This window comes from Eriocheir sinensis, chromosome 59, assembly GCF_024679095.1.
Source record: "Eriocheir sinensis breed Jianghai 21 chromosome 59, ASM2467909v1, whole genome shotgun sequence".
Taxonomy (NCBI): domain Eukaryota; kingdom Metazoa; phylum Arthropoda; class Malacostraca; order Decapoda; family Varunidae; genus Eriocheir; species Eriocheir sinensis.
Window position 1 is genome coordinate 7,390,086 of NC_066567.1, and position 27,824 is coordinate 7,417,909.

General features: G+C 41.3%; 2 protein-coding genes and 1 long non-coding RNA gene across 7 annotated transcripts; 2 read left to right on the top strand and 1 right to left on the bottom strand.

Annotated features, from left to right (window-relative positions):
- Nucleotides 1–107: 107 nt before the first annotated feature.
- On the bottom strand, nucleotides 108–5,794 carry LOC126985487 (uncharacterized). Of its 3 annotated transcripts, none has more exons than XM_050840454.1 (8): nucleotides 5,404–5,794; nucleotides 4,709–4,886; nucleotides 3,993–4,099; nucleotides 3,452–3,556; nucleotides 2,487–2,625; nucleotides 1,722–1,957; nucleotides 987–1,125; nucleotides 108–633 (listed from the first exon to the last, which is right to left on the bottom strand). In XM_050840454.1, exons 1-8 carry the CDS (start codon nucleotides 5,544–5,546, stop codon nucleotides 265–267), a joined length of 1,416 nt encoding a protein of 471 aa, XP_050696411.1. In that variant the 5' UTR covers nucleotides 5,547–5,794; the 3' UTR covers nucleotides 108–264. The 3 variants fall into 3 exon arrangements, with proteins under 3 accessions (XP_050696411.1, XP_050696409.1, XP_050696412.1); XM_050840452.1 differs by having other exon boundaries at nucleotides 3,993–4,102; nucleotides 5,404–5,793; XM_050840455.1 differs by having other exon boundaries at nucleotides 109–549; nucleotides 3,993–4,102; nucleotides 5,404–5,791.
- A 2,318-nt stretch (nucleotides 5,795–8,112) lies between these two features.
- Nucleotides 8,113–27,807, top strand: LOC126985488 (GTP-binding protein 2-like). 3 transcript variants are annotated; one of them, XM_050840456.1, is made up of 11 exons: nucleotides 8,113–8,280; nucleotides 13,378–13,534; nucleotides 20,260–20,529; nucleotides 21,147–21,371; nucleotides 21,849–22,058; nucleotides 22,622–22,797; nucleotides 23,813–23,981; nucleotides 24,524–24,706; nucleotides 25,348–25,456; nucleotides 26,357–26,544; nucleotides 27,392–27,806. In XM_050840456.1, exons 2-11 carry the CDS (start codon nucleotides 13,409–13,411, stop codon nucleotides 27,683–27,685), a joined length of 1,950 nt encoding a protein of 649 aa, XP_050696413.1. In that variant the 5' UTR covers nucleotides 8,113–8,280; nucleotides 13,378–13,408; the 3' UTR covers nucleotides 27,686–27,806. The 3 variants fall into 3 exon arrangements, with proteins under 3 accessions (XP_050696413.1, XP_050696414.1, XP_050696415.1); XM_050840457.1 differs by lacking the exon at nucleotides 8,113–8,280 and adding an exon at nucleotides 11,911–12,058; XM_050840458.1 differs by lacking the exons at nucleotides 8,113–8,280; nucleotides 13,378–13,534 and adding an exon at nucleotides 17,181–17,320 and having other exon boundaries at nucleotides 27,392–27,807.
- On the top strand, nucleotides 13,544–14,890 carry LOC126985489 (uncharacterized). The gene is made up of 2 exons (XR_007738748.1): nucleotides 13,544–14,461; nucleotides 14,539–14,890. It is a non-coding gene; the product is annotated as an uncharacterized LOC126985489 (long non-coding RNA).
- Nucleotides 27,808–27,824: the final 17 nt, after the last annotated feature.

Below are 27,824 nucleotides of genomic sequence, written 5' to 3' on the forward strand. Positions count from 1 at the left end.
GACCTCGCTTCACATCCTACCCTGAACAAAAAGAATAAAAAGAAAAAGTTGACCCTCTTCTGTTTAGTGCTGTACCCCCCCCCCCCCTTCCCCCAAAAAATAAAAAATAAAAAAGGAAAAAAATCACCCTCCCCTGTTTCAAAATTTTAACCCTTCCCTGAAAAAGAAAAATTACCCCCAATGAAAAAGAAAAAGAAAAATTACCTTCCCCTAAAAAATAAGGAAAAAAAAAGGACCCACAGTGTAAAAGAAAACAAAACAAAATCACCGTCTCCCTTCACCATCACCCTTATACAAGAAATACACCACCGCCAGCACCCCAAAGGTATGCGTCAACACCACACAGAAGTCCCAGGGGTGTTGGACGTCCAGGGTGTTGATGCTCTTGTTGATGAGGCCGGTGGTGAGGTTTGAGAGGAGGAAGGAGAGCAGTGGACGGCGGTTGATGGCAGTGAAGAGGGTGGGCGTTGATGGGGTCCCGGGCAGCCACTTAGGGAGCCAGAGGTCACAGAGGGAGAAGATGGCGAGGGTGATGGTGGCGTAGAGAACCTGAAAGAGAGTGAGAGTGAGAAAGTGAGTGTGTTTCCCCAGGTCTTTGGGTGTGATGGCGAGGGTGATGGTGGCGTAGAGAACCTGAAAGAGAGAGAGAGTGAGAAAGTGTGAATAATTCTATCTACTCTCTTTATCTATCTACCTGTCTATTACCTGAAGAAGAGTGAGAGTGAGTGAAAGTGAGTGTGTTTTATCTATCTCTATTCCCTGAAGAAGAGAGAGAGTTTTATTTATCTATTTATCTATTTCTATTTGGGTTGTATGTATGAGTGAGTGAGTGAGTGTGTACATCTGAGTCTTTTTATCTATCTAGTCCTTATCTTTTACTTATCTACATTATCTATTTTTATTTGGCGTGTGAGTATGAGAGTCTGTGTGTGTGTGTGTGTGTGTGTGTGTGTGTGTGTGTGTGTGCCCTTCCCCGCCAAACTCACGGAGAATGCCACGAAAGCAGCGTTGCCAAGTCTGCGTGAGGGAGGGTCGACATAGGTGTGCAGGAGTGCCAGGCTCACGGCACTCACCGCCACCACACACCAGAGGAACAGCGGCACCCTGGCCCTCTTGCTCCTGTCACTAAAATATATGATAGAAAAATAAATAATGTGGACTGATATGCATTTTTTAATATAGAAATTTTTTGTATCTATGTATTTCTTAACTGTGACTTTTCCTTTAATATTTTCTTTGCTTCCTATCTCCCTTTCTTCCTTCTATCTTTGTACTTTTTTTTCTTTCTTCTTTTTCTTTGATTTCTTTCTTCCCTTTCTCTCTTCTTTAATTCATTCCTCCTTCTCTTTCTTTATTTGTCCCTCCTTTTGCTTTTCTTCTTCTCTTTCTTCCTTGCTTCTCTCCTACTCTCCTTCCTCACTGCCTCCCCTTCTGCATCCTTCCTTCTCTTCTTCCTATCTCCAATCCTTGTTTCTCCATCTCTTAACTCTCATCCTTCTTTCCTTTACTACCCTGACTCCTTCCTTCCTTCCTTACTTTCTTCCTTAATTACTTCCTACCTTCCTTTCTTTCTTTCTTCTTGTCTTTCTTCTTTCCTATCTTTGATCCTTCCTATCTTCCTTTCTTCCTTTCTTTCTTCCTTCCTTCCTTCCTTCCTTCCTGTCTTTGATCCTTCCTACCTTCCTTTCTTCCTCCCTTCCTTCCCACTCCCTCCACCTCACCTGTCACACACCAAGGCACCCAGCGCGGCACCAAAGAGGTACAGAGCCACATAGGAAGGGAGCGACACCAGCCACTCCCTGTTGGCACTGACGAGGGTGTCGCGTGGTGCCGGCCCCAGCGTCCAGGCACCCACGCCCCCCACGGTCAGCAGGAGGTGGTGGGCGTATGTCAGCACCAGAAGCAGTATCATAGCGCTGAGTCTGCCGACGCGCCACGCCCACCAGGAACAAGTTAGCTGGAAAGGAGTGGAGTTTGTATTATTATTATTATTATTATTATTATTATTATTATTATTATTATTATTGTTATTACTCCATTTCTTGACCTTTTTTTCCTCTCTCTTCCAATCTCCCATCCTTCTCTCTCTTGCAATCTCTCATTTTTACTTTCCTCTCCCTTTCTTGATACCATTTCCTTCCTTTCTTCTTCCTTCTTGTACTAACTCTCATTCCATCTTCCTCCGAAACAGAAAAAAAAGTAGAGGTGAGACAGCTAAACAAATCCACTCCAAGAAATAAGAAAAGAAAAAAAGAAGAAAAAGGAAAAACAATACAAAAACCAACAAAAAAAGGAAAAAACAAACAAAACAAAAAGAAAAGAAATAAAGAAAAAGGAAGAAACGGAATAGAAAAACAGGAAAAATAAAATACGAAAAAAAAAGGAAAAAGAAAAAAAAGAGAGAAAAGAAACAGGAACGGAAAAACGAAAACAAACTCACCAACAAAAATACATACAAGACGTCACCTTAAACGCCTCAGCCTTACCTTGATGGCCGCGAGGGTGAAGAAGAAGTTCCCGTGGACCCCATACTCTGTGACGTGGTGCTGGTAGTCCGAGGCCCAGACCATGGCCAGCCGCACCACCCCCAGGCACATCAGCACTGCCACATCTCGCGCCACCACCCTGATGAAAAGGAGGAGGCAGTGAAAGAGTGAAGGGCACGAAGATAAGAAAATAATAGAGAATAATGTGAGGGTTAACGAAGATGACAAATAAGAAAAAAATGAGGATGATGAAGATGGAAAGAAAGTGACGTTAAAGGAAGAAGATGAGAAGAAATGTGGATAATGAGGGATGGAGAAAAATGAGGTTAATAAATTGAGGATAAAGGAAAGAAAATGACAAAAGAGAGAAGAAATTGAGGATGAGGCACATGAAAAAAGATGAGGATAATGAGAAAGAAGATGACAAAAAAGAAAAAAGTGGGGATGAGGAAGATGAAATAAAGAAAAAAGAAAGGATTAGGAAAATGTAAAAAGGAAAAAAAGTGAGGATAATGAGGAAGAAGATGAAGGAGAGACAGACAGATAGAAAGAGACAGGGAGGAGAAAGGAGAAAAAGGGGAGATATGGATGATAGACTGAAGGAAAGGGGCACCATAGAGGAAGAGGCACAGGAGGAGGAGGAGAAGCAGAAGAGAGAGGAAGTGGATGAAGAGAAAGAGGAGTTTTATAAGATTTTTTGGCTTAGTTAGTTAGTTTATCAAGAAAAAAATACAAATACAAATGAAAATACAATAATACAAATAGAAATATGAACAAAATAGGGAATACCTTTAATTAATTGGAGGGACACATACCTGAGGGCCACCTGTTTTATAAGATTTTGGGGCTTAGTTTGTTAGTTTATCAAGAAAAAGTACAAATACAAATGAAAATAAAATACAAATATATATACAAATAGAAATAAAAACAAAATGGGGTATACCTTTAATTGGAGGGACACATACCTGAGGGCCACCTGTCGCCTGCCCTCCACCAGTCCATTAGCCACGACAAAACCTGCAGCACCCACATCCATTATGCTGTAGCCTTGTACCTCCGTCTTGGCGAACCTGTGGGCAAGAGTGTGATGAGAGGTGTGGGGTGGTGTGGCTCATCCTCCTCCTCCTCCTCATTCTTATCCTCTGTCTTCACCTCCTCTTCTTCCTCCTTTTTCTTTGTCATCACCTCCTGCTCCTTCTCATTCCTTGCCTCTATCTTCCTCTCCTCCTCCTAACTCTTTCCACTCATTTTCTCCTTCACTTAATTTTCCCTTCATATTCCTTCTCCTCCTCATCTTCCTCTCCTCTTCCTCATCCTCTCCTCCTCCTCTACCTCATCTTCCTCCTCACTTATCCCTCATCTTTCCCTCCTCCTCCCTCTCCTCTCCCTATACACCTGCATTTCACCTCATTCACCACCCTTCTCATCTCACCTCTACCTAATCTGTAGTGATAAAATGTAATTAAATACAGCAACAAAGAAAAGAAGATTCAGAGTCGCACCCACCGCCTTGGAAAGCAGTGGAAATCGACAGCAAGGATGGCGATGGTGGTGGCCAGGTTGAGTAACGCCCGGAAGCTGGTCACACACCCCACACGACGCCCTGACCCTTCCTTCTGCGGGCGGCACCAACGAGGCAGGAATCACGTTGAATGAAAATTTCTATGGATTAGTTTGTTAGTTAGTTTATTGGCAAAAGTATAAATAAGCCATATAAACAAGACAGGGTATGCATTTAGTTTGTCCAAAGTGATGTCAATATAAAGACAAAAAGCTCTCCATTGATTAGGTTATATTGCTGCAATAAAAAAAGGAGAAAGATTATACTGCCTAACTTAACCTGGCACCAGTGACGGGCCAAATTTGTGGCTTTACCGTGTAGCAGCGAAGGGGCAAATTTTTGCCATGATATAAACCCCCCAAAATAGATGATGCATAAACCGATCACAAATGCATTGATAGATATTATGAAATGGTTTACGTGAGTGATGATTTTTTCTCATTATTCTCGCTTAGAGGGACCTTAAGAAATATGATCCCCGCAGCTACCGGGTTAAGTCAGTCAATCAATCAAAAGGGGCATGAAGTTGGGTGGTAGTAACTATAGGTAAGGTAAAGTTGATGGCATAGGCTAAAGCTACTCATGGCCTTAGTGCTCATCTCCATTACACTGGCCCTTGAGCTTGTGGTGGGTGACAAGTAAGCAAGCAATGTCAACTCACCTTCTCGTCATCTGTGTGGCGCCTTTCTTGAGCAGCTCCGGAGGGCCTGGTGACCCCCACAGCCAGGGCCGCTAGTGTTGTGAAAACCAGGAACATGAGTGGGGTGTGGTCGGCTAAGATGGTGAACCCCAGAGCGACGGGTGTGACCAGGATGAGGCAGTCGAGGGCGAACCATTGCCTGTGGGACATCTCTCATTTTAATTCAACCAAACCTAACAACTGAATATAAGAAGACATGGAACAACTATATACTCTGAGCCGATAATATGACTGTAAGACTAACAACTGTGTGGCAAACTACATGGTTAATATAAATAATAGTCACTCAATGTAGCAAAAGATAGATAGATAGACAAATAGTTCACTGACAACAAATTTGTATGTTCTATAAAATGTCTATATGATTGTCTACATATATTTAACTACGATATAAAATAAAGTATTAAACATTGATATGATATTCGGAATACAGTCAAACATACAAAAAATACTAAATCAAAACCATCGGAAGAAGAACATAAGAAGGGAAAGTAGAGGCAAGTAAATGAAGAGGGAGGAAGAAGTGGAAAAGAGAAGAGGGACGGTGAGGAAAAGAGGGAGAAAGAAGAAAAATAAAAAAAATAAGAAGTCACACCCGTCACCTCAGAAAGCAGAGAGAGAGAGAGAGAGAGAGAGAGAGAGAGAGAGAGACTGACCATCCCACTCTGCCCTGAACCACCGCCACAGACAGCACGGAGGCGGGGAAGGCCGAGGACACAGCCAGAATCACGTCCATGGGGCTGTCCGTGCCGCTGTGCCCCGTGACGAAGGCCTCATGGGCGGCCCGCACCGACCCCATGGCTGCCCGGACCTATGGGGTAGCGGGGGGCGGGGGGGCGGGACCGGTAGGGAGGCGATATAGATAGCTCAAACAGGTGTATAGAGCGCGTATTAACAGGTAATTAGTATGGACAGGTGAGTAACTGGTGTGGATTGACTGTTGGCGTTGATATCATCTTGTAACGGCAAGTGGTAAGCGATTTATTGGGTTTGTTTTGATTGTTGACAGTTAACACGGATTTTTGGTCTTGGTCTTGGTAGTGAAGTCCGTGTTGATACTTCGGCTATTTATCGGCTCTCAATTTTAAGTTTGATTTCTGATTGATAGTTTATTGTTTACTTTCTCTGTTGTTTAATGTTGATTGATTGAAGTTTATTGTTGTAAAGAGAAATACAACAAGGGAGATGAGAGGTCATGCCATCCCATCCCCCGGACAAGACATTATAATAACAATGTTTCATACAAAATTATAGAAAAACAAAAATAGGCTACTGCACACATTTCCAATTTAATGTTAATGATTACTATTACTGTTTGTCATGTGTGTGGAAAGACCTTTGACTTTCCTTAACTATAACCAAAATAGTCACTATATTGGTGTACGCAGTTAACTCATATAGTTACGAGATTAATTACGTGACAAAGTGAGCTTTTTTGTTGATTTATGCTGTAAGTCCACCTACCATTATTGTTTGAAGATACCCCGAACTTAATCTAACCTAACTGAATTGAATTGAAATATTTATTGGTGTAACTATATATGTTCTCGCGGAAATCATATATGCTTCCTGACTAATAAGACTCTGTATAGATTGATTGATAGTTTATTGTTGCAGGTAAACAACAAGGGAGAAGGGAGGAACATGCCATCCCAACCCCCAGGCAGGACAGAGTGTGATTCAACGTGAAGTATTTCTTTGTTGATACGTATACTTTTTTTATGGTAAGGGAGGCAACTTGCACACTAGCTCGATCACAATCACACTTCCTCATTCTTCTTAATCTCATACAGGATAAAATGTGAATAAGTAGATGATAGAGTCAAGGCTGGCGTGTCGATCTTTCCTTTCCTTTCCTTTCCTTTAATTCTTCCCTGACCTTTACTTTTTTTCGTTTTTATTTGTGTCTTTTCTTTCTGATAAGTAAGTGACCACAAATGGATGAGTAAATAAATTGCTTGCAGGAGTTATGATTAATAGCAACATGTATAAACAGTTCAAAATTTAGCGTCCCTCACGTGACTAACTTTTCCTCTTTCCTTCTTTGTTGTGTTATTCATGGACACAATCTAATACGTGCGTGCTCAAACGTTATCAAAGGTGCGACAACTATCTTAAAAAAACGTAATCTGGCCCTCGACACTACGATAAGCGATAGTGCATGAGGAAATACGATAACAGAGATAGATAGTGTATGTCCGTCTTGTAAAAACAGTCAATGGAAACGCAGCTACTATACCAATAGAATATACCATAAGAGATAGATTGTTTATTATTAGTATTAATATTATCATTATTTATATTAGTTTCATTATTATTTGTATTAGTAGTATAATTATTTGTATTCGTATTAGCATTATTATTATTAGTAGTAGTAGTTGTATATTAAGATAGTTAGTGCACTCTTAGTAGTAGCTATACGTAGTAGTAGTAGTAGTAGTAGTAGTAGTAGTACGTATAAGTAGTAGTAGTAGTAGTAGTATGTAGATTTAGCCATGTGTAGGTTGCTCTTACAATGATTCTATAGACACTAGGTACGTTTGTTACTGATTAGGACAAAATATTCTGGTCCGTGAGTGAGTATACGTAGTAGTAGTAATAGTAGTAAGTAGTTATTGTTGCTGCTGTTATTGTTGTTGTTGCATAATCTCACAAACGTTATCATGAATATTTCCTCGTGCAGAGAATGAGTCACGCATTGTACTTTAGTGAAGCAATATCCGAGCGGCCCACCGTCAACCTAGCTATTTTCTGATGCAACATTGCGCCAAGCTGGGTCAAGATATAGCCATTACCCTCGTACTCTTGTCTACTGGAAGAATACCACGTTACTTATTGAATTTTAGCACCATGGGTCGTATAGGTAGATAGGTAAATAGACAGATAGACAGGTAGATAGTTCATTGTCCAGAAAAATGCTTAGAAAGAAATTATTACATCATGTTATACTCACCCACGGACCAGAATATTTTGTCCAAATCAGTAACAAACGTACCTAGTGGCTATAGAATGATTATAAGAGCAATCTACAGATGGTTAAATCTACATGAAGGTGATGTTGGTATGTGATCGCGGTCAGTCAATCGATGACGTAAAGCGAACGCAAGAAGTCATTCACACACAGTTGCCAGACACCGGGGAGCGAAAACCTTAAAAAAATCTGGCGTTCATTTCTCGTAAACTAAGATAACCAGTACCTTTTCCAACACCCCAACACCCTCTTTAGCTTTATTTTCACTCATATGTCTTTAGATTCGGCATGGAAAACGAATAACACTGAGGAAAGGCGGACAAATGAGGGGTTACATATAAAGCTGATTTGGTAACGGTGGCATGGAGCGCTCCTTTATATAAACCCAAGTCGCCTCCTTCCAATGTCCTTTCAGCGTCCGATTAGCATGACAGAAAGCACTAGTGGTCCTCGTGATGCAGCAAACACGGTGACATTACTGATAACACTACATAGGACGTTTGAATATAAGGATGTGACGACTTAGCTCACGTACACCTGTCTCGATCTTAACTAATTAAAGGTAAGTAACGTAATTATACAGTAAAGTAAGGTAAGGTAGAGCTGTTTGGTTAGTAGTAGTAGTAAGTTAAGTAAGTAAGAAAGGAAGGAAGGAAAGACAGGTAAGCAAGCCACAAATCAATTTCATACCTGTCTTAAGTAAGGTACAATAGACAATAAGGTAAGGTAAGGTGGAGTTGTTAGGTTAGTAGCAGTAAGTTAAGTAATTATGAAAGTAAGGAAAGACAGGTAAGCAAGCCACAAATCAATTTCATACCTGTCTTAAGTAAGGTACAATAGACAATAAGGTAAGGTAAGGTAGAGTTGTTAGGTTAGTAGCAGTAAGTTAAGTAATTATGAAAGTAAGGAAAGACAGGTAAGTAAGCACAAATTCATTTTTACCTGTCTTAATTCACTCTCCCTGATTAAAGGTAAGTAAGGTAAGTATAGGTTAAGTAAGGACAGGTAGGATATAGAAAGGTAAGGCATAAGTTAAATTCACACCTGTCTTCCTTCGCCCTGATTAAGGTAAGTAAGGTCAGTACAGGTAAGCAGGGGCGTTCCTAGACATTTTGGGGCCCGGGGGGCTCATTCCCATTTGGGGCCCCTCTTATGGGGTGAGAGGCGAGCACAATGAGCCAAAGCAGCTGCGGGGTTTAGTGGGGTGCTGTTTTTAGAATATGAGCAATTGTAGAATCATTTTAAAGGCACTTGTAAATGCAAATTTCAGACATTTTATTTCTCAAAACTAGGTGCACACTGAATAATTGAACATTTTTGTTACATTTTTGTTTACAAAATTGAAAATTGGGGCCCTTTAGTGAGACCCAAATTTGTCTTTCGGGTCCAAATATAAATGGGGCCCTTGACCATTTTGGGGCCACTGAATTTAGCTTGTCCTCCTGCCATAGCAGCAATGGTTAAATTTCGCATTTTGGGGCCCCCTCACTTTCCCTCAGGAACGCCACTGCAGGTAAGTTAAGGTAGGTAGGTAAGGTAAGGTAGGGTAGTCAGGGTAAGTTAAGTAAGGATAAGTTAAGTAAGGTACAAATCAAGTTAATACCTGTCTCCCTTCCTCCCTGATTACAGGTAAGTGAGGTAAGATACATTAAGGTAAGTAAGTTAAGGTACAATTAGGGTAAGCAAGTAAATAAGTAAGAAAGAAAGGAAGGACAAGTAAGTAAGTAAGGTAACATCCATAGTGACCCCGATCGAGGCAAGTTGGGGTGATATAATGTGACTTTTTTTTACCTTTTTTATTTATTCATTTATTTATTTATTCAGTGTGACGTGCTCCAAGTGGCAAGAGGGGACAGGTGTGTGGGTCTAATTATTGGATGTGGGCCAACGATTGCAGGTGTGTGTGTGTGTGTGTGTGTGTGTGTGTGTGACTAACGGCTTTATTATCCAGTATGTTTTCCTTCTTGTGCGTGAGTAAGGTGTGTGTGTGTGTGTGTGTGTGTGTGTGTGTGTGTGTGTGTGTGTGTGTGTGTGTGTGTGTGTGTGTGTGACTAACGGCTTTATTATCCAGTACGTTTTCCTTCTTGTGCGTGAGTAAGGTGTGTGTGTGTGTGTGTGTGTGTGTGTGTAAGGTTGAAATAATGTGTACAATGAATATTAATAACGATGACGATACTGGCTCTACTAATGGTACGGTAACATTTTTTTTTTCCCTTTTTCTTTATTTTCTATACTTTAATTAATCTCTGATACGTTTCCAAGAGGTGCTGATGTGTGGTGACTCGATTTCCATTCAGAATTAGGGAAAGTTATACCGCCATATATATAAAAACGAAGCCTAGCCAATAGCCTACTATATACTAGCCTACTATACTACTAACAGGCTAAGATAAAACTCCCCGCCTTTGACAAACACCGGACCTTGAACTGCCACAGGATATGATGCAATGATAACCAAAAACCCTTAGTCTTCAGGAAAAGGTTAATGATCGAGGAGGGTCACGTTCCCGGTATCCTAAAATTTAACTACTATTTCGGTATCGTAGCAACACACACGCACGCGAAATTTATCTGTTTATTCATTTTGACGGGAAAGGAGACATCTCAAGGGCAAAGGATAAAAAGAAACAGAGAAAAAGAGAAAAAAGACCCACTAGCGGCGCCCCTGAAAAATTAGTATACGGTGAAAGAATCGCAAAACAGAGAATCAGAATCATAAGGAGACATCTCGAGGGCAAAGAATAAAAAGAAATAGAGGAAAAGAGAAAAAGACCCACCAGCGCTGCCCCTGAAAAATTAGTATACGGTGAAAGAATCGCAAAACAGAGAATCAGAATCATAAGGAGACATCTCAAGGGCAAAGAATAAAAAGAAACAGAGAAAAAGAGAAAAAGACCCACCAGCGATGCCCCTGAAAAATTAGTAAACGGTGAAAGAATCGCAAAACAGAGAATCAGAATCATAAGGAGGCATCTCAAGGGCAAAGAATAAAAAGAAACAGAGAAAAAGAGAAAAAAGACCCACCAGCGATGCCCCTGAAAAATTAGTATACGGTAAAAGAATCGCAAAACAGAGAATCAGAATCATATGGAGACATCTCAAGGACAAAGAATAAAAAGAAATAGAGGAAAAGAGAAAAAGACCCACTAGCGGCGCCCCTGAAAAATTAGTAAACGGTAAAAGAATCGCAAAACAGAGAATCAGAATCATTTGGGAAGGTCTTGATAGCCTACTCCCCTCGCGAAAGTGTTCAAGTCGTAGGCAGGAGGCGAGTGACATTGGCAACGGGGGGAGGGGGGGGGGGGGTGCTGAAAACTTAACCCCACTATAGTAATTAATATAAGTAGAGACATTAAAGGATATACGGACAGGAATTTTATCTACTCCGGAAGTGACTCATATGTGTGAGTAAGCAACAACGGATGAACGAAAACGTTAAATTGGGAGGTATGTAAATGTGTGTGTGTGTGTGTGTGTGTGTGCCAGAGGTGTCAAGAGGTCCACCTGACGAGGGACAAAGCGAAAGGGTCACGTGCGGGAGGAAGTGAGGAGGAGGAGAAAGGAGGAGGCGGGGAAGGCGGAGGAGGATTGGGGCGAGGACGGTGCCAAGCAGTGGGGGGCGGAGCAAGTCGATCTTTGGCTCCCCAACTCAAGGTCTATTTACGCGCGTTGGTGTTGTTGTGGGCCCGAGGGAGACCTGTTGCGCTGCCCATCCTTCCTTGGGGCGTCACTTCAGGCGGTGGTGACCCCAGAACCAAGGCCAGAACGACTTCGAACTTCTTAACTCCACCTCCTTCGCTCGCCACTCCGAAGTGCCTTGTGGTTCGCCGTGGTCAGCGCTGCGAGGGAGAGTTGCCTTACCTATCCCTCCTTGGGGCGTCACTTCAGGCGGTGGTGACCCCAGAACCAAGGCCAGATCACGACGTCGAACTCCTCAACTCCACATCCTTCGCTCGCTAAGATCCTTGTGGTTAGCCGTGGTCAGCGCTGCGAGGGAGACCTGTTACCCTGCCTATCCCTCCCTGGGGCGTCACTTCAGGCGGTGGTGACCCCAGAACCAAGGCCAGATCACGACGTCGAACTCCTCAACTCCACATCCTTCGCTCGCTAAGATCCTTGTGGTTAGCCGTGGTCAGCGCTGCGAGGGAGACCTGTTGCCCTGCCTATCCCTCCCTGGGGCGTCACAACAGGCAGTGGTGACCCAAGAACACCGCAAAATCTTCATTAACTCTACGTCCTTCTCCCACCATTCCGAAGAGCCTCTGGTCAGTTGTGGTGAGCGTTGCCGCCTCTCCCTGCTCCGCCCTCCTTTCTCTCCTCTTCTTCAATCACTGCATAAGGTAAATTCCTAACCAAAGCCGCAATCTCAAAGTAACCAACCACCAAACAAATAAACACACAGCCAGTCACGTTGCATGTCTTCTCGCATATCCCAAACATCTCGGAGTTTACTCATCCACATTTGATAAGGCTTTCGTAGGTTATGGGTGTTTCAGTGTGTTTTATGAGCCTAGTGGTAGTTTGACGAAGCTTCTTAACCGTGAAAGAGAAGATCACTCATGAGAACCCAACTGATCTCCTTTTTTAGCCTTCGGGAATGTTTGTTGTAAGACCCGAATGTGTGTGCGAAAACGGGTCCAAGCATATCATGAGACTCCTAACTTGACTTGAGTGAACGGTATAGGGTGAAGTTCCCTTTGTAACTTCTGCCAAAGCTTGAAGTTCTGTTATGATTTCCTCGGGTTACACGCACACATACGAGATAGATAAGGGAACTATTGGATTATCCTTCCCACGCTAATCTCTGTGTAAATAATTGTTGGTTAGATATACTTTTTGTTTTCTAGTGTTCCAAGTTTGCTGTGTCCTTTGGGGTGTTCAAACGGAAGAGATAGTTATTTATATTCCCTTTTTTCCCCTGTATATAGCTATTATTTTGAAGTGGTCAGGTCCATAAAAATAAAACTACGTAAGCCAATTCAAGTGTAACGCCGAGCTAGTGTCATTTAAAGGAAGTATATTGATTAATTGATAGAATGATAGTTTATTGTTGCAAGTAAACGACAAAGGAGAAGGGAGAAACAGCCTATAATCTTCACTGAAAAAAACCTCATTATTTGTACTTAAAAAAAATAAATTCACTCATTTCTCACTAAAGCCCGTCGATAATGGATATTTTTTGGCGTTCCTGAAGCTGATTTTTGTATCGTGCTTTGGAATCCTATATCACACATTTGGGAACGCTGGTGACAATGTGTGGCCTGATGTTGTGGCTACGGTGTGTGGCTACGAAACAGGTCTGGTGATAAGCAAGTATTAGGAGGAAGAGGAGGAGGAGGAGGCGAGAAGGGAGAAGAGGGGGAGAGGCAGGCAAGGCGATGAAAGGAGAGAAGAGGAAAAACGCACACGTAGTTGGGTCCTTCAACTCAAGTTCTACACCTGGCTCTGATCACATGCCAGCCAGTACCCTCTCTCTCTCTCTCTCTCTCTGGACTTATCTATGGGTACGGACCGATTTCTTTGTGTGTGTGTGTGTGTGTGTGTGTGTGTGTAACCAATCCCACTCACACACACCCACACACACGCGCAATCTCAAAGTAACCAACCACCAAACAAACAAACACACAGTCAGTCACGTTGTCTTCTCGTTTCGTTTCAGGGCTCACACCGCCACCGCCCTCGCAAGCACCATGACGGAGCAGGAGGGACAAGACGCCTCCCTGGCCAGCCTCTTCGGGCCTGAGGAACCGAGGAGGAGCAGGAAGGAGAAGAAGAACAAGAAGGCGAATCGACGGAAAGGGGACTGCGAAGGAAAAGTGAGTATATACAGAAGATAGAAAACAAAAATGATATCAAAATTATAACTGAACACTTTTTAGTGCAACTTACACATGGTTTTCCCAGTAAGAATAAAAAAAAAAAAGAGTGGCTGACAGTAGGGGAATGGTGAAGGTAAAGTGAGTATATATTAACCGCCAGAAGACATGAAACAAAAAGCATGGTCTCAAAATTACAGCTGAACACTTATCTCGCCCAATTTATACATGGTTTCCCCAGTAACAATATAAAATAAGTGCCCGATGGAAAGAGAACGATGAAGGAAAAGTGAGTATTTAACCGTCAGAATAAGATAGAAACAGAAAAAACAGTATCAAAATGGAGATCAATCGGGTTCTAATCAGTGTTTGCTTAGGTTCATGGTACAGAAGGGTCAGACCACCACCAGGGCCACAAAACTACCCCTGGAAACGCCCAACAATCTTATAAAAGTCCTGTGAAATATGGAAGCTTGGGCGCCAAAATGTCTAGGAATACGCCCCGAAGGAAGAGAGCATGAAACCAACAAAGACAGTGATAAATAACTTCCTAGACTGATGAGAGCAAATGATAAGTTCCATGGCTTCGGTTCGTGGTAATGTCAGCGTAAGGAATCAAGTAAGAAAAATATATTGGCGTTTTTACATCGGGATATTTCAAAACGGCGGAAATTAAAATCGGGTGTAAGGAATCAGGTAAGAACTATATATTGGCGTTTTTACATCGGGATATTTCAAAACGGTGGAAATTAAAATCGGGTGTAAGGAATCAGGTAAGAACTATATATTGGCGTTTTTACATCGGGATATTTCAAAACGGCGGAAATTAAAATCGGGTGTAAGGAATCAGGTAAGAACTATATATTGCCCTTTTTGTATCGTGATATTTTAAAACCGCGGAAATTAAAATCGGGTGTAAGGAATCATGTAAGAACTATATATTGGCCTTTTTGTATCGTGATATTTCAAAACGGCGGAAATTAAAATCGGGTGTAAGGAATTAGGTAAGAACTATATATTGGCCTTTTTGTATCGTGATATTTCAAAACGGCGGAAATTAAAATCGGGTGTAAGGAATCATGTAAGAACTATATATTGGCCTTTTTGTATCGTGATATTTCAAAACCGCGGAAATTAAAATCGGGTGTAAGGAATCATGTAAGAACTATATATTGGCCTTTTTGTATCGTGATATTTCAAAACCGCGGAAATTGAAACCGCGTCAGCCGAATCATCTGTCTTTGTTACGTAAGTGAATTGAAACAAAGAAAAAATGACACCAACGCAATGACTCGACACTTCTCTATTGTGTTCCGGTTCGGCGCCGTAACACTTGTAATAGAAAAAAAAAAGAAACACCACCAAGAAGTATACAGTCAAGATTCCTCTTACTAAATCCTTACTTGCGTCAAAAATAAGTATAAGCTATCTAATTTATCTCACTTATTAAATCTCCTTTGTTGTTTAATCACTTGCAACAATAAACTATCAATAAATTAATCAGTATTATATAAACAAGAATTAAATGGCGCCAACTCCACTTCTCAAATCTCTAGGCTATATACTTTTAGAATAACGTATAGTGTAAGCCCCCTAATTGATATATCTTACTTATTAAATATGTATAAAAACAAGAATAAAAGGGTATCACGCTCACTTAATAAACCTAACCTCTACAACGTTTAAAATGATAAAGTGTAAGCTACCCGTCTTATCTTACCTATAAAACATGTATAGAATGACAATTATGATATAAACCTCCCAAAATAGAAGATGCATAAACTGATCACACATGCTTGATATATATTATGAAATGGTTTTTAAGTGTAGAAGGGGGCCAAGTCCATTCAATAATCTTCTACACACGTATTTTCTTTCTACACATATAGCTTGCATATATAAACGTCATTATAGAATATCCCGGACTTTAGTGAACAAGAAAGATTGAAAAATATTACTAATGACGATAAGAACTAGCAATGGACTTGGGCAGGTCGGAGTGGATATACTTTCAGATGGCGATAAGAAAATAAGAAAGTAAAAATAGACTTGGGAAGGTCATATCGTGTGGAATATGTACTTTCTGATGGCGATAAATAATTAAAGCAAGAAAGTAGACGGACTTGGGCAGGTCATATATAGAGTGGAATATGTACTTTCTGATGGCGATAAATAATTAAAGCAAGAAAGTAGAAATGGACTTGGGCAGGTCATATATAGAATGGAATATATACTTTCAGATGGCGATAAATAAAGTAAAGAGGTGAAAATGGACTTGAGCAGGTCATATATATCGTGTGGAATATATACTTTCTGATGGCGATTAATTAAGAAAGTAAGAAAGTAAAAATGGACTCGGGTTGGTCATATGTACTTATTCTGATGGCGATAAATAAAGTAAGGTAAAAATGAACTTGGGCAGGTCATATAGAGTGGAATATGTACTTTCTGATGGCGTTAATTAAAGTAAAAAGGTAAAATTGGACTTAGAGGGGTCATATCACGCGGAATATATATTTTCTAGTGGCGATTAAGAAAATAAGAGAGTAAAAATGGGCTCGGGTTGGTCATATGTACTTATTCTGATGGCGATAAATAAAGTAAGGTAAAAATGAACTTGGGCAGGTCATATAGAGTGGAATATGTACTTTCTGATGGCGTTAATTAAAGTAAGAAGGTAAAAATGGACTCGGAGGGGTCATATATCATGCGGAATATATATTTTCTAGTGGCGATTAAGAAAATAAGAAAGTAAAAATGGACTCGGGTTGGTCATATCGTGCCTAGAACTTGATAAATAGACAACCAAAGCATATAACCGAGTAGCACCCAACACGAATTGCAGGAAAAGTCAAGCGGAAAGATGAAATTAGAACCTTGGCGCTGGAGCAGGATATGGAGTACTGCGCGAGGTGGGAGACATTTGGAAAGGCCCTTGTGATACAGTGGATTAAAAATATGGATGATGATGATGATGATGATGATGATGATGATGGTGATGGTTTATATGGATGAGTTTAGTTATGTAATTCTTTTTTTTCTTTCCCGCACGTACTAAATATTTCGTCAGCTGACCATTCGTGCGTGAACTAAATAAGTGTTGCAGCATTCTCTCTCTCTCTCTCTCTCTCTCTCTCTCTCTCTCTCTCTCTCTCTCTCTCTCTCACACACACACACACACACTAGGCCAAAATATTTTCAGTCTAAGGTATTCCCAGGTGTTTGTGTATGTGTGTGTGTGTGTGTGTGTGTGTGTGTGTGCCGTAGTGACAGTGGAATCTTATCTACGGTACACCTGTCACCCCATAGATAGCTCACCTAGGCCTAGAATACCAGTTGTAAATAAGAATAGCCAGTCTGTTACGGCCTCAGGCATTCCTCTGGTCAGGCTCGACAGCTCGCGCAACCCAGTAACACGAATTCACTTTTTATCGGGTACAAAAAGATGAAAAATAACTTGATTGGATGCGCGCAATCGGTGACGTAACGCAGCGGTGCCACGTCTCACCAGCACCACACACTCACCACTAAAATAAACCACAATGACACCACACCGCACCCCAACAAACCCATAGACATATATTTCAACACACAAAGAATCAAATGCGAGGCGGTATATACATGAGGAGAGTCGTTTTAAATAGTAAGAGGAGAAATAGTTGGCAGCGAGGGGCAGGTCTTCCGCCAGCTGTTGTGGATCGTTTGTAAACACGGAGGGACGTGACCAGGACCTGCCCCCTTTTGACTGCTCTTCATGTTGATTCCTCCCTATATGTTGACAGCACGGTGAGTCTACATACACTGGCGGATACTATAGCATGGCATGACGTGGTGGGAGAAGCGTGGGGTGTGTGTAAAGCCAGACAGGAGTAATACAGGTTTGAGGTTCATTTCCCTATACGTATCGGGCGCCTATTACAATTTTACAAGGCCACAGAGAAGAATTGACAGGTAACAGGTATAAGGTCTATTTTCCTAAACGTATCGGGTTCCTATTACTGTTTTACAAGGCCACCGAGAGGATTTGACAGGTGACAGGTTTAAGGTTCATTTTCCTATACGTATCGAGCACCAATTACTATTTTACAAGGCCACTGAGAAGAATTAACAAGTGACAAGTGTAAGGTCCATATTCTTTAACGTATTGGGCTCACATTGCTATATAACAAGGCACAGAAGTAATTAACCTGGTTTTCATGGGTCATTTTCCAGTTCAGGGTGCAGAAGTCGAATAAAACTCACTAGCATCACAAAACAGTCCATGAAACCTCTGTTACTATCACAAGAGGCTTTTCAAATTGGCGAACTGAGGTGACAGTACTTATATGAATTGTGTCTTGGCCCAGGCTCGTGACAGTGGTTGGTGCACCTGTAGGGCTTTATTATCACCTTATTATTCACCTCTGGGGGGTCTGAAGGTTACTATGGGTCTCAAACATGGGTAAGGAGGAGCTGTGACTACACTGACACTACGCCCCTTAGTCCTAGAATTTTCGGGCCTGGCGTGGATGCAATGTTTTAGTGGAGTTGGCTTATATATTTTTGTCGGTTGTCCTCTAATCTCAGCCCCACCCCCCCAGTCTGCTTCCTATCAGGGGTTCCTTATCCTATCATCCCCTGGAGTTAGGTTAATTCGAGATTTGATTAGTCAGTTAAATGTCAGGAAAGATTATATTGAAAACTACGAGGCCATGAGTTGCTGATATCACCGCCAGTCATGTGATTACTGTTGCAGTGCTCTTGAGGGTATCTTTAGCAACCTTTATCTGTGTGATGATTATGATGGTCAGTATTTGAAGATAAACACAGTCGTGCAGAAAACACCAGACAGGGAATGTGCTGAAAAAGGTTGGGAAACATTCATAGTAAAGTTGGCTTCCTAAACTTGGCTTGCAAAGAAATAAGTTCAGTAGTTTGGTATTTTCAAAAGAGTGCATTAAGTACAGTATTTGAATATGTAAATACAGTTAATGTTGTGAAAGTGTATTAATGAAGGATATTGATTTGTGTTATTGACATCCTATCAACTGTCTGCCTCTAGCAAGCAGGTGTGCCTGTTCTGTGTGTTCTCCAGCTCACTTATCTGGCTGGTCACCTCCATTGTTCCATTGTGTGGTGTGGCGGGTAGCCATGGATAGATTTCAGTCACTTACCGTAGCTTTGTCATGGATATCATTGTCATTTCATTTGGATACCTCAGTAATTATGCTTATGGAAAACACCAGGGGTACTCTGAGGGGGTTTGGATATGCGATGAGAATGAATAAGGATGAGTTTGTGAAGAGTGTATATGGGCAGGATTGAGGGAAGGCTATTTCTTGTATGAGTACAGATGTGAGGAGGGTATTCACTTCCATAATTGCAGAGTAGAGATATACTTTACAGATGCACCACAAAAATTATATACTTCACACATCTTATTGCTACTCTTACATAGTTTTTCATTATTGATTGACCTTATTGTTATTTTTCCCTTGGTTATTCATGGTTTCTTATTATCTCCTACAAAGAACTATTAGCTTATATTGTTTAATAGTGCCAAATGCATCCAAACAGTATAGTAAATGATTATCTTGAAGAGGAACCCAAGTCATAAAAAGTGGGTGAAGGTGGTGAGGGGGAAGGCCAGGGGGGGAGGAAGAGGAGGAGGAGGGCAGTGAAGTGTGCAGTGGTGAGGGAGAGAGTGAAAGTGGTGGGGAGGGTGGTGGTGGTGGTAGTGGTGGAGGCAATGGTGGTGGTGGTGGAGGTGGCGGGGGTGGTGGAAGTGATGGTGGTGGTGGTGGTGGCGGCAGGGGTGGTGGAAATGATGGTGGTGGGGTTGGTGGGAGTGGTTGTGGTGGAGGTGATCTTGAGGCAAGGTCGCCCTCCCCACCTCCCCATGATCCTCTTCGGTAACTGGAGCAATACATTCACTTCCCTTCCTTTCAGTGAGAGCACCTTACTTTACTGTGGGTGGGATGCATTTTATTTTCATTTTTTGCATTTCATTTTATTTTCATTTTTGTTTTTGCATTTCATTTTATTTTCAATTTTGTTTTTTGCATTTCATTTTATTTTCATTTTTTGCATTTCATTTTATTTTCATTTTTTGCATTTCATTTTATTTTCATTTTTGTTTTTGCATTTCATTTTATTTTCATTTTTCTTTTTGCATTTCATTTTATTTTCATTTTTGTTTTTTGCGTTTCATTTTATTTTCATTTTTGTTTTTTGCATTTTATTTTCATTTTTGTTTTTGCATTTCATTTTATTTTCATTTTTGTTTTTTGCATTTCATTTTATTTTCATTTTTGTTTTTGCATTTCATTTTATTTTCATTTTTTGTTTTTGCATTTCATTTTATTTTCATTTTTGTTTTTGCATTTCATTTTATTTTCATTTTTGTTTTTGCATTTCATTTTATTTTTTTTTTTTTTTTTTTTTTTTTTTTTTTTTTTTTTTTTTTTTTTTTTTTTATTTTTTTTTTTTTTTTTTTTTTTTTTTTTTTTTTTTTTTTTTTTTTTTTTTTTTTTTTTTTTTTTTTTTTTTTTTTTTTTTTTTTTTTTTTTTTTTTTTTTTTTTTTTTTTTTTTTTATTTTTATTTTTTTTTTTTTATTTTTTTTTTTTTTTTTTATATTTTTTTTTTTTTTTTTTATTCGTTTTTTTTTCCTTACATTTTTCATTAACTAACACAAATTTAATCATCCTCTCTCCCTCACCAATCCCATCACACTTCTCACCCACAGGACAAGATGGATGCCTTTCTCAGCTTGTTTGACCCAACACTGGAGGATGAGACCCCGGAGCACATGGATGAACTAAACGGCAATGTGGTCCGGGAAAACACGTGGCGGAAGCATGAGGAGCGGCGTGGCACAGTGGGGGGCATTCGTCGAGGGCCTAGCGTGGCCGTCCTGCCCGACCAGCTGCCCTCGGAGCCACAGGAGGGGAACATTGAGTACAAACTGAAGCTGGTCAACCCCAATCACGAGAGGTTCAAGCGCTTGGTCTCGCAGGTATTGGGTTGGCTGAGGTTTTGTTGGGTTTCTTTTCCTTTGTTTAGCTTTTAATCATTTGTAAGACCGGACATGGAGTGGAAGGAATGAGAGAGAAAGTATACAATCACACACTCACTCTATCACTCCCTCACACACTCTCTCACTCCCTCACTTCCTCAGAGTTACTGGAGGCTGTATATGATGGTTTAAAGAAGGTATTTACGAGATTAGATTTATTTTCGTTGTTAGGCTATTGATCATACACAAGAAAGGATGGCGAGGAAGTATAACATCACACACACACTACATCACATATTCCTTAACTACATCACACATCACACATCTCTCACTACATCATATACTTTCCCTCTCACTCACTCACACTTCCTCCCTCTTTCACATACATTCCCTCCCTCTGTCACACACTCTTTTCTTCCCTTACACACTTCTTTACTCTCTTACTAACTCCCTCAGTCTCATACTCACACACACACTCCCTCTTTCACACACTCTTTCCTTCCCTAGGCTTACACACTTCTTTACTCTCTTACACACTCCCTCGGTCTCATACTCTCACACTCACTCACTCCCTTACTCTCACACACTCACTCCCTCACTCCCTCCGTCCCTCACAGATGCAATGGAGGTTACGGGAAGGTCTCGGCGAGGCTATTTACGAGATTGGTGTGGAGGACTCTGGGTTCCTGCTGGGCTTGACGGAGGAGGAGCTTGAGGCGTCCATGAGCACCCTCCGACGCATGGCCTGTCAGCTCGGTGCCTCCCTCACAGTCATCCGGGAAAAGGTCATTCAGGGTCACGATGGGCAAATTCGCAAGGCCGCGGAAGTTCTAGTCAGAAAGGTGAGGTTTGTTGACGTTACTCGGAGGTTTGAAGACATGAAGATAGTTTTTGTGTTCATTTTTTTCTTTGTTTGAATGTATTTTTTTGTTTTTGTTTTTACATTAGAGGAAATAGTCAAGGGTAAACGAAATGGGTAAAAAACACCTGTGAATTTTCCTTTTTGCCGTGATTGAATATTTCTTTTTCTTTTTTCTTTTTTACATTAGAGGAAATCAGCAAGAGCACACAAAAATGGGAAAAGAAAGACCTGCAAAATTTTCTGGACAATTTTTTCCTTTTCCTTATGTAATGTTATGAGTGTAAAGATTGTTTTTTTTTCTTTTTTTCCCATCAGAAGAAATAGTCAAGAGAAAACAAAAACTGGAAAACACAAAACTACTGCCCTCAGAAAATAAAAGTGATAGTGCTCAATTAAAAAAATAAATAAATAAATAAAAGCAATGACAAACCAAACACTTCCCTTTCCGCCGTTCCAGGTACCTGACGACCAGTACAGCATAGAGCTCCGTGTGGCGGTCCTCGGCAACTCCGACGTGGGCAAGTCTACGCTGCTCGGGGTGCTGACACGCGGGGAGCTGGACAACGGCCGGGGCTGTGCGCGACTCAACGTGTTCCGCCACCGCCACGAGGTCTGCTCCGGGAAGACGTCTTCGATCTCCCTCCAACTCATGGGCTTTGATTCACAGGTGGGAGCGATTTGACGGGTCTCTTATTGGGCGTGACTTATTTTCCGCTATACTATTTTTTTTTTTTTTAACTCTAAGGGGGGCAACTCAAGGACAAGAAAACAAATACAGCCACAAAAACGCCTGCTAGACACTGCCCCGATTACGTAGTTTCTGTGTGGTTTTCTTCAATCAATCTCTTTTCTTTCCTTTGCTCAGTCCTGTTTCTTCTCAGTCAGTGATATAAGAGTGCTGGTTATCACACATTACCTCCTCTTTTCTCTACTTATTCTCCTTTCCTCTACTCAGTTAGTATCTTGAAGTACTGGTTGATATTACACATTGCCTCTTCTTTCATCTACTCACTACTGTTTCTTCTTCTCAGTCAGTGTTACAAGAGTACTGGTTATCACACACTACCTCTTATCTTCCCTACTTATTTTCCTTTCCTCTACTCAGTTAGTATATTGAAGTACTGGTTGATATCACACATTGCCTCTTTCCTCTACTCCTACTCCTTTCCTCCACTCAATCAGTTCTTTAAAGCAATGGTTGACATCACGCATTGCTTCCTACATCCCCAGGGTAACGTCATCGACCAAACATGCACCAGGAGCCGAGATTACGATGACGAGGACATCTGCAGCCAGTCCATCAAGATCATCAACTTCATCGATCTCGCCGGGGACCAGAAGTACCTCAAGACCACGGTGTTTGGCCTCTCGGGGTACTCGCCACACTACGCCGTGCTGGTGGTGAGGTAAGGAGTCCCCCTCCGTGACTTTAAAGCATCTTCATCACAGCAACGGCCCTCTTAGTGAGTTTAGTGTAGCATCATCACCATCAACAGGTTATGCCATGTCCCTGTAGCCAGAGTGGGTTGTTGAAATTTCCTCGGGCAGAATTCCAATAAAAAATGATAGTTAACACAGTAGCAGCGGGGATCATGTTTCTTAACCCATCCGCTGCGATTGGCATGGATTTGGCTTTCACTGGTAGCCTGGTAACATGTATTCTCAGGTCTTTCTCTGCCTCTGTGGTGGATAGTGGAGTGTTTCCCATGTGGTATTGGTGTGCTGGATATCCCCTCCCAAGGTGCAGGATTTTACATTTTTCTTCATTGAATAGTATCAGCCACTTTTTGTTCCGTTCCTGTAGCTTGGTGATGTCTTCTTGTAGGAAATCCGCAGTCAAGGGGTTAATGGTCCCTCTAAGCGAGAAAAATGAGAAAAAATCATCACTCACACAAACCATTTCATAATATATATTAAAGCATTTGTGATCAGTTTATGTATCATCTATTTTGGGGGGTTTAAATCATGGCACAAATTTGGCCCGTCGCTGCTACACGGTAAAGCCACAAATTTGGCCCCTCGCTGCTACCGGGTTAAGTAGAATATATCGTGTAATAGCAGCATCATTGTCATCATCTGGTTAACCCATTTCCTCTAGCCAAAGTAAAGCATTAAATTACCTACTTGAGAATCAAAATAAATATAACAGACGGTTCAATTGATGATATGTACAATAAAGGAAAAATAAGGACGTTAATTGAATAGGTAAGAAGAATAATGAAGAAGTTACTTGGATAATATCATGTAGAATAATTTTAATAGACAGTTAAGTAGATAATATGTGTTTTCTGTCTAGGCCTAGCAAAGCTCATTCGGAAACAAGAGTTAATTGTAATAAAAAATGGAGATGTCAGTATTCATACAGTCTGTCGAGTACTTTTTACCAACATCTAACGTTCTCTTCTGCGGTGCCTCCTTCAGTGCCTTCTCCGGTGTGGCGCCCATGACAGAGGAGCACCTGAGTCTGGCACGGGCCCTCGACGTCCCCATCGTCATTGTGGTCACCAAGACGGACATCGCTTCACCCCAGCAGATCCAGCGCACCATCGCCGACCTCAAACAGACGCTAACACAGCCGGGATACAAGCGGGTGTGTGGTGCTTGTGTGCTTGTGTTTGGAGGTGTCTTGAGGTGTCTAGATATCATACACTACCTCTCCTTACCTCGAGTGTCCTTTCTGTACTTAGTCAGTGTCTTAAAAGGGTTACAATCAGATGTGCAGTGCTTGTGTGCTTGTGTTTGGAAGTGTCTTAAGCGCTGGTTGACATCACATGAACCTTTTTCTTTTCTTTTTATGTGTGCAGTCTCTACACCACACACCAAATTCATACTGTGATATCATATCTGTTTTTCCTTTTTTTTTCTATGCAGTCTTTACACCACACACAAAACTCATACAGTGACGTCATATAAATCTTTTTCTTCACTTTTTACCTCTGCCGTCTGTACACCACACACTAAATCCATGCTGTGACATCATATTTCTTTTTCTCTTTCCCTATGTAGTCCTTACACCACACACAAAACTCATACTGTGACATTACATAAATCTCTTCACTTTTTACCTCTGCAGTCTGTTCATCACACACAAAATACCCACTGTGATGACGCTGGATTTCCTTCTTTCCGCAGGTGCCTCTCATCGTGCAGAACGAGGACGACGCCATCACCGCCGGCAGCAACCACTTGGAGGGTAATGTGGTGCCCATCTTCTGTGCCTCCAGCGTCACCGGGGACGGCCTCACGCTGCTCAAGAAGTTCCTCTTTGTGCTGCCCCCGAGGATGAGCAACAAGGAGAGGGAGAAGCTGGAGCAGGTGTGTGTGTGGGATGAGGGGATGGGGTGCATGTGTGTGTGTTTGTGTGTGTGTTTGTGTGTTTGTTTACCTACCCAGTGGTGTCAGATTGTCGTACTCAGCCTCTTATGTTTGCCGATTTCCGACCCAAAAACAATCTCCTCCACCCCAAAAACTGTTTTAATTTATAGTTTTCGTTAATATGGTTAATCATTGGTGTTTCTTGGCAATTGTTATGGGTCAGAAACCGGAAAATACAATGTTATGCGTACGATAATCTGATAATGTTGCCTGTACCTAGTTGTGTATACAGGCCCTGAGCTACACTTGTCTGGTTCTGTCTCCATATCTATAATTGTCCAGTCTTTCCTTAAACTGTTTGATGCTTTTTACTCTTTGCCATAACACTATCTTCACTTAATCCATTCCTCTCATCAACCACTCTATACAAACAACTGAATTTCTTGACATTATTTAAGTACCTTCCTTTCATCAACTTCATACAGTGTCTTCATAGTGTATGTGTGTGTACGTGTGTGTGAATATACATAGAGTCAGTAGAGTTCTAAATTGACGAGGTGTTTACTTGTGACAATCGGTATATAATTATTGAGGATAGCAGATCAGAATCCATTCATTCACTCTTCTTTTCCCCCTCACAGGAGCCGGCAGAGTTCCAAATAGACGAGGTGTTCCACGTTGACCACAGCATCATCGTCGGAGGGCTGCTCACAAAGGGCGTTATCACACAGGGAACCACGTTATTACTCGGTAGGATTCAGACCCCCTCCCGCAAACCACATGGATCTCAAACCCTTATATTCATGGTACATTCCAGTCTCACCTTCGATCCTACTTCAGTCAGTTTCGGAGCCACGCAAAGTACATGGATCTCAAACCCTTTTATTCATGGTACATTCCAGTCTCACCTTCGATCCTACTTCAGTCAGTTTCAGAGCCACGCAAAGTACATGGATCTCAAACCCTTATATTCATGGTACATATACATTCCAGTCTCACCTTCGATCCTACTTCAGTCAATTTCGGAGCCACGCAAACAACATGGATCTCAAACCCTTATATTCATGGTACTTATACATTCCAGTCTCACCTTTCAATTCTACTTCAATCAGTTTCGGAGCCACTCTTCTGCAGGCTATATTTTATTTTTATTATTTTTTTATTTTTACGGTAAAGGAAACAGTTCAAGGGCAAAATAAAAGGAGACAATAATGAAAAAAAGCCCGCATATAGAATTCGAACCTTTGTTATTCCTTGTTCATACACTCCAGTCTCACTGTCAATCCTTATTCATTTAGCATTATCCTCGATTTCAATGGCAAAGAGGAGTTTCAAGACACCTCTCCATTCTGCACCACCCTGTTACTCTCTCTTTATACTTTATTCTGTAACTGCTATGCTCTTTTGTTTTTCCTTCACAGTTACGCTCTTATATTTTCACATTTTATTCTTTCATTATTATTCATTTTGCTCTTTTTTTTATTCCTTCACTGTTATGCTCTTTTCACAGTTTATTCTTTCACTGTTACACTCTTTTCCTATTCCTTCCTTCATTGTTATGGTCTTTTTTCTTCACAATATATTCCATCACTGTCCGTCACTCCATTTGAAACTTAACATCGTGAGCTAAAACCCGTCCCTCCCCCACAGGCCCCATGGATAACTGCAGCTTTGTGCCCGTGACGGTCGGCTCGCTTCACCGCAACAAGGTGCCGTGCCGGGTGGTGTGTGCGGGACAGTCGGCATCACTCTCCCTCAAGGGGCCGCAGCTCTACCTCCGCAAGGGCATGAAGCTGATGAGTGTGGAGGCGCGACCGAGGGCTTGTTTCTATTTCCAGGTGGGGGTTGTTTTTTTGTGCTGGTAATACTGGTGTTTGTTTTAGTTTAGGAGTGGCGAGTAGTGGGCTTTTTTTTTGTACTCTTTTTATTGCCCTTGAGCCGTGTCCTCTGATATTAAAAAAAAAAAAAGGTGCTTAGAATGTTTTTTTCCATGTTTGCTTGTTTGTTTAGTTGGTTTACGGATGTTCTTTTTTTTGCTTGTTTATCCAGTTTTCTTGTTTTGTTTCAGTTTGTTTTCTTGTTTTTCTTTTGTTTGCTTTAGTGTTCAGAATGTTTTTTTTTTTTTTTTTTCATATGTTTGTTTGTTGGTTTTGATGTTTACAGCCTCTTTTTTTTTTCTTTTTTTTCCAGTTTTCTTGTTTTGCTTTTGTTTGTTTTAGTGTTTAGTATGTTTGTTTGTTTGTTTGTTTAGTTGGTTTTGTTGTTTCTTTTGTGTTGGTTTTGATGTTTACAGCCATTGTTTTTCTGTTTGTTTATCCAGTTTTCTTCTTGTTTTGCTATTTCTTATATCTCACTTTGTCCCCCTTCTATATATTTGCTTATTTAGTTTGTTTTCTCGTTTCCTTATTTCTTGTATTTCGTTCAGTCTTTCAATCTTTCCTTTTTTATATATATTTTCATTTAGTTTTTCATTGTATTTTACTTTATTTCTTTATTTACTTTTTGCTATGTGAAGTGCAGTCTTGTTTACCTTTCTAAATGCACCAGCGGTAAAGTCTACAATAAATAAACAGTCTGTGACACTTCAGTTAATGTTGTTCTTGCTCTATAATGCTCCATTAAACCCATGGTGCTGCTTCTTGGAAATTCGCGGCCCACACCTCACAGTTCCGTGCTTCCCCCCAGGCGAGGACACAGGTTCTGCACCACTCCACCAGCATCTGCCGAGGGTTCCAGGCGACGGTGCACATCGGCAACGTGCGGCAGACAGCGGTAGTGGAGGGCATCCTGGGCTCCCGCGGCCTCCACACCAACGACCGCGGTTCCGTCATCTTCCGCTTCCTCCGTCAACCTGAGCTTGTGCAGAACGGGTCGAGGCTACTCTTCCGGCAGGGCTCCACCAAGGGCATCGGGAAGGTGATCCAGGTGTTTGAGGAGGAGCCGGACAATGTGGATTTATATAATGGCCTTGCTAGGTAAGGAGGATGTGGTGGTGGTGGTAGAGGCTGAAGTGGGGGAGGCCGAGGCCTTTCTCTTATATTTATTTACCTTTTATTATCTTTCCGTGTGTGTGTGTGTGTGTGTGTGTGTATATATATAGATATATATATATATATAT

Bases quoted from the DNA above. Each gene is read 5' to 3' on its own strand.
- LOC126985487 (XM_050840452.1), bottom strand. From the start codon at position 5,546: ATGGGGTCGGTGCGGGCCGCCCATGAGGCCTTCGTCACGGGGCACAGC. The intron at 4,103-4,708 runs GTGAGTTGACAT...TGCCGCCCGCAG, and splicing joins GCCACACAGATGACGAGAAG to AAGGAAGGGTCAGGGCGTCG. The intron at 1,126-1,721 runs GTGAGGTGGAGG...CATATATTTTAG, and splicing joins GGTGCCTTGGTGTGTGACAG to TGACAGGAGCAAGAGGGCCA.
- LOC126985488 (XM_050840456.1), top strand. From the start codon at position 13,409: ATGACGGAGCAGGAGGGACAAGACGCCTCCCTGGCCAGCCTCTTCGGG. The intron at 25,457-26,356 runs GTAGGATTCAGA...CCTCCCCCACAG, and splicing joins GGGAACCACGTTATTACTCG to GCCCCATGGATAACTGCAGC. The intron at 26,545-27,391 runs GTGGGGGTTGTT...GCTTCCCCCCAG, and splicing joins GGGCTTGTTTCTATTTCCAG to GCGAGGACACAGGTTCTGCA.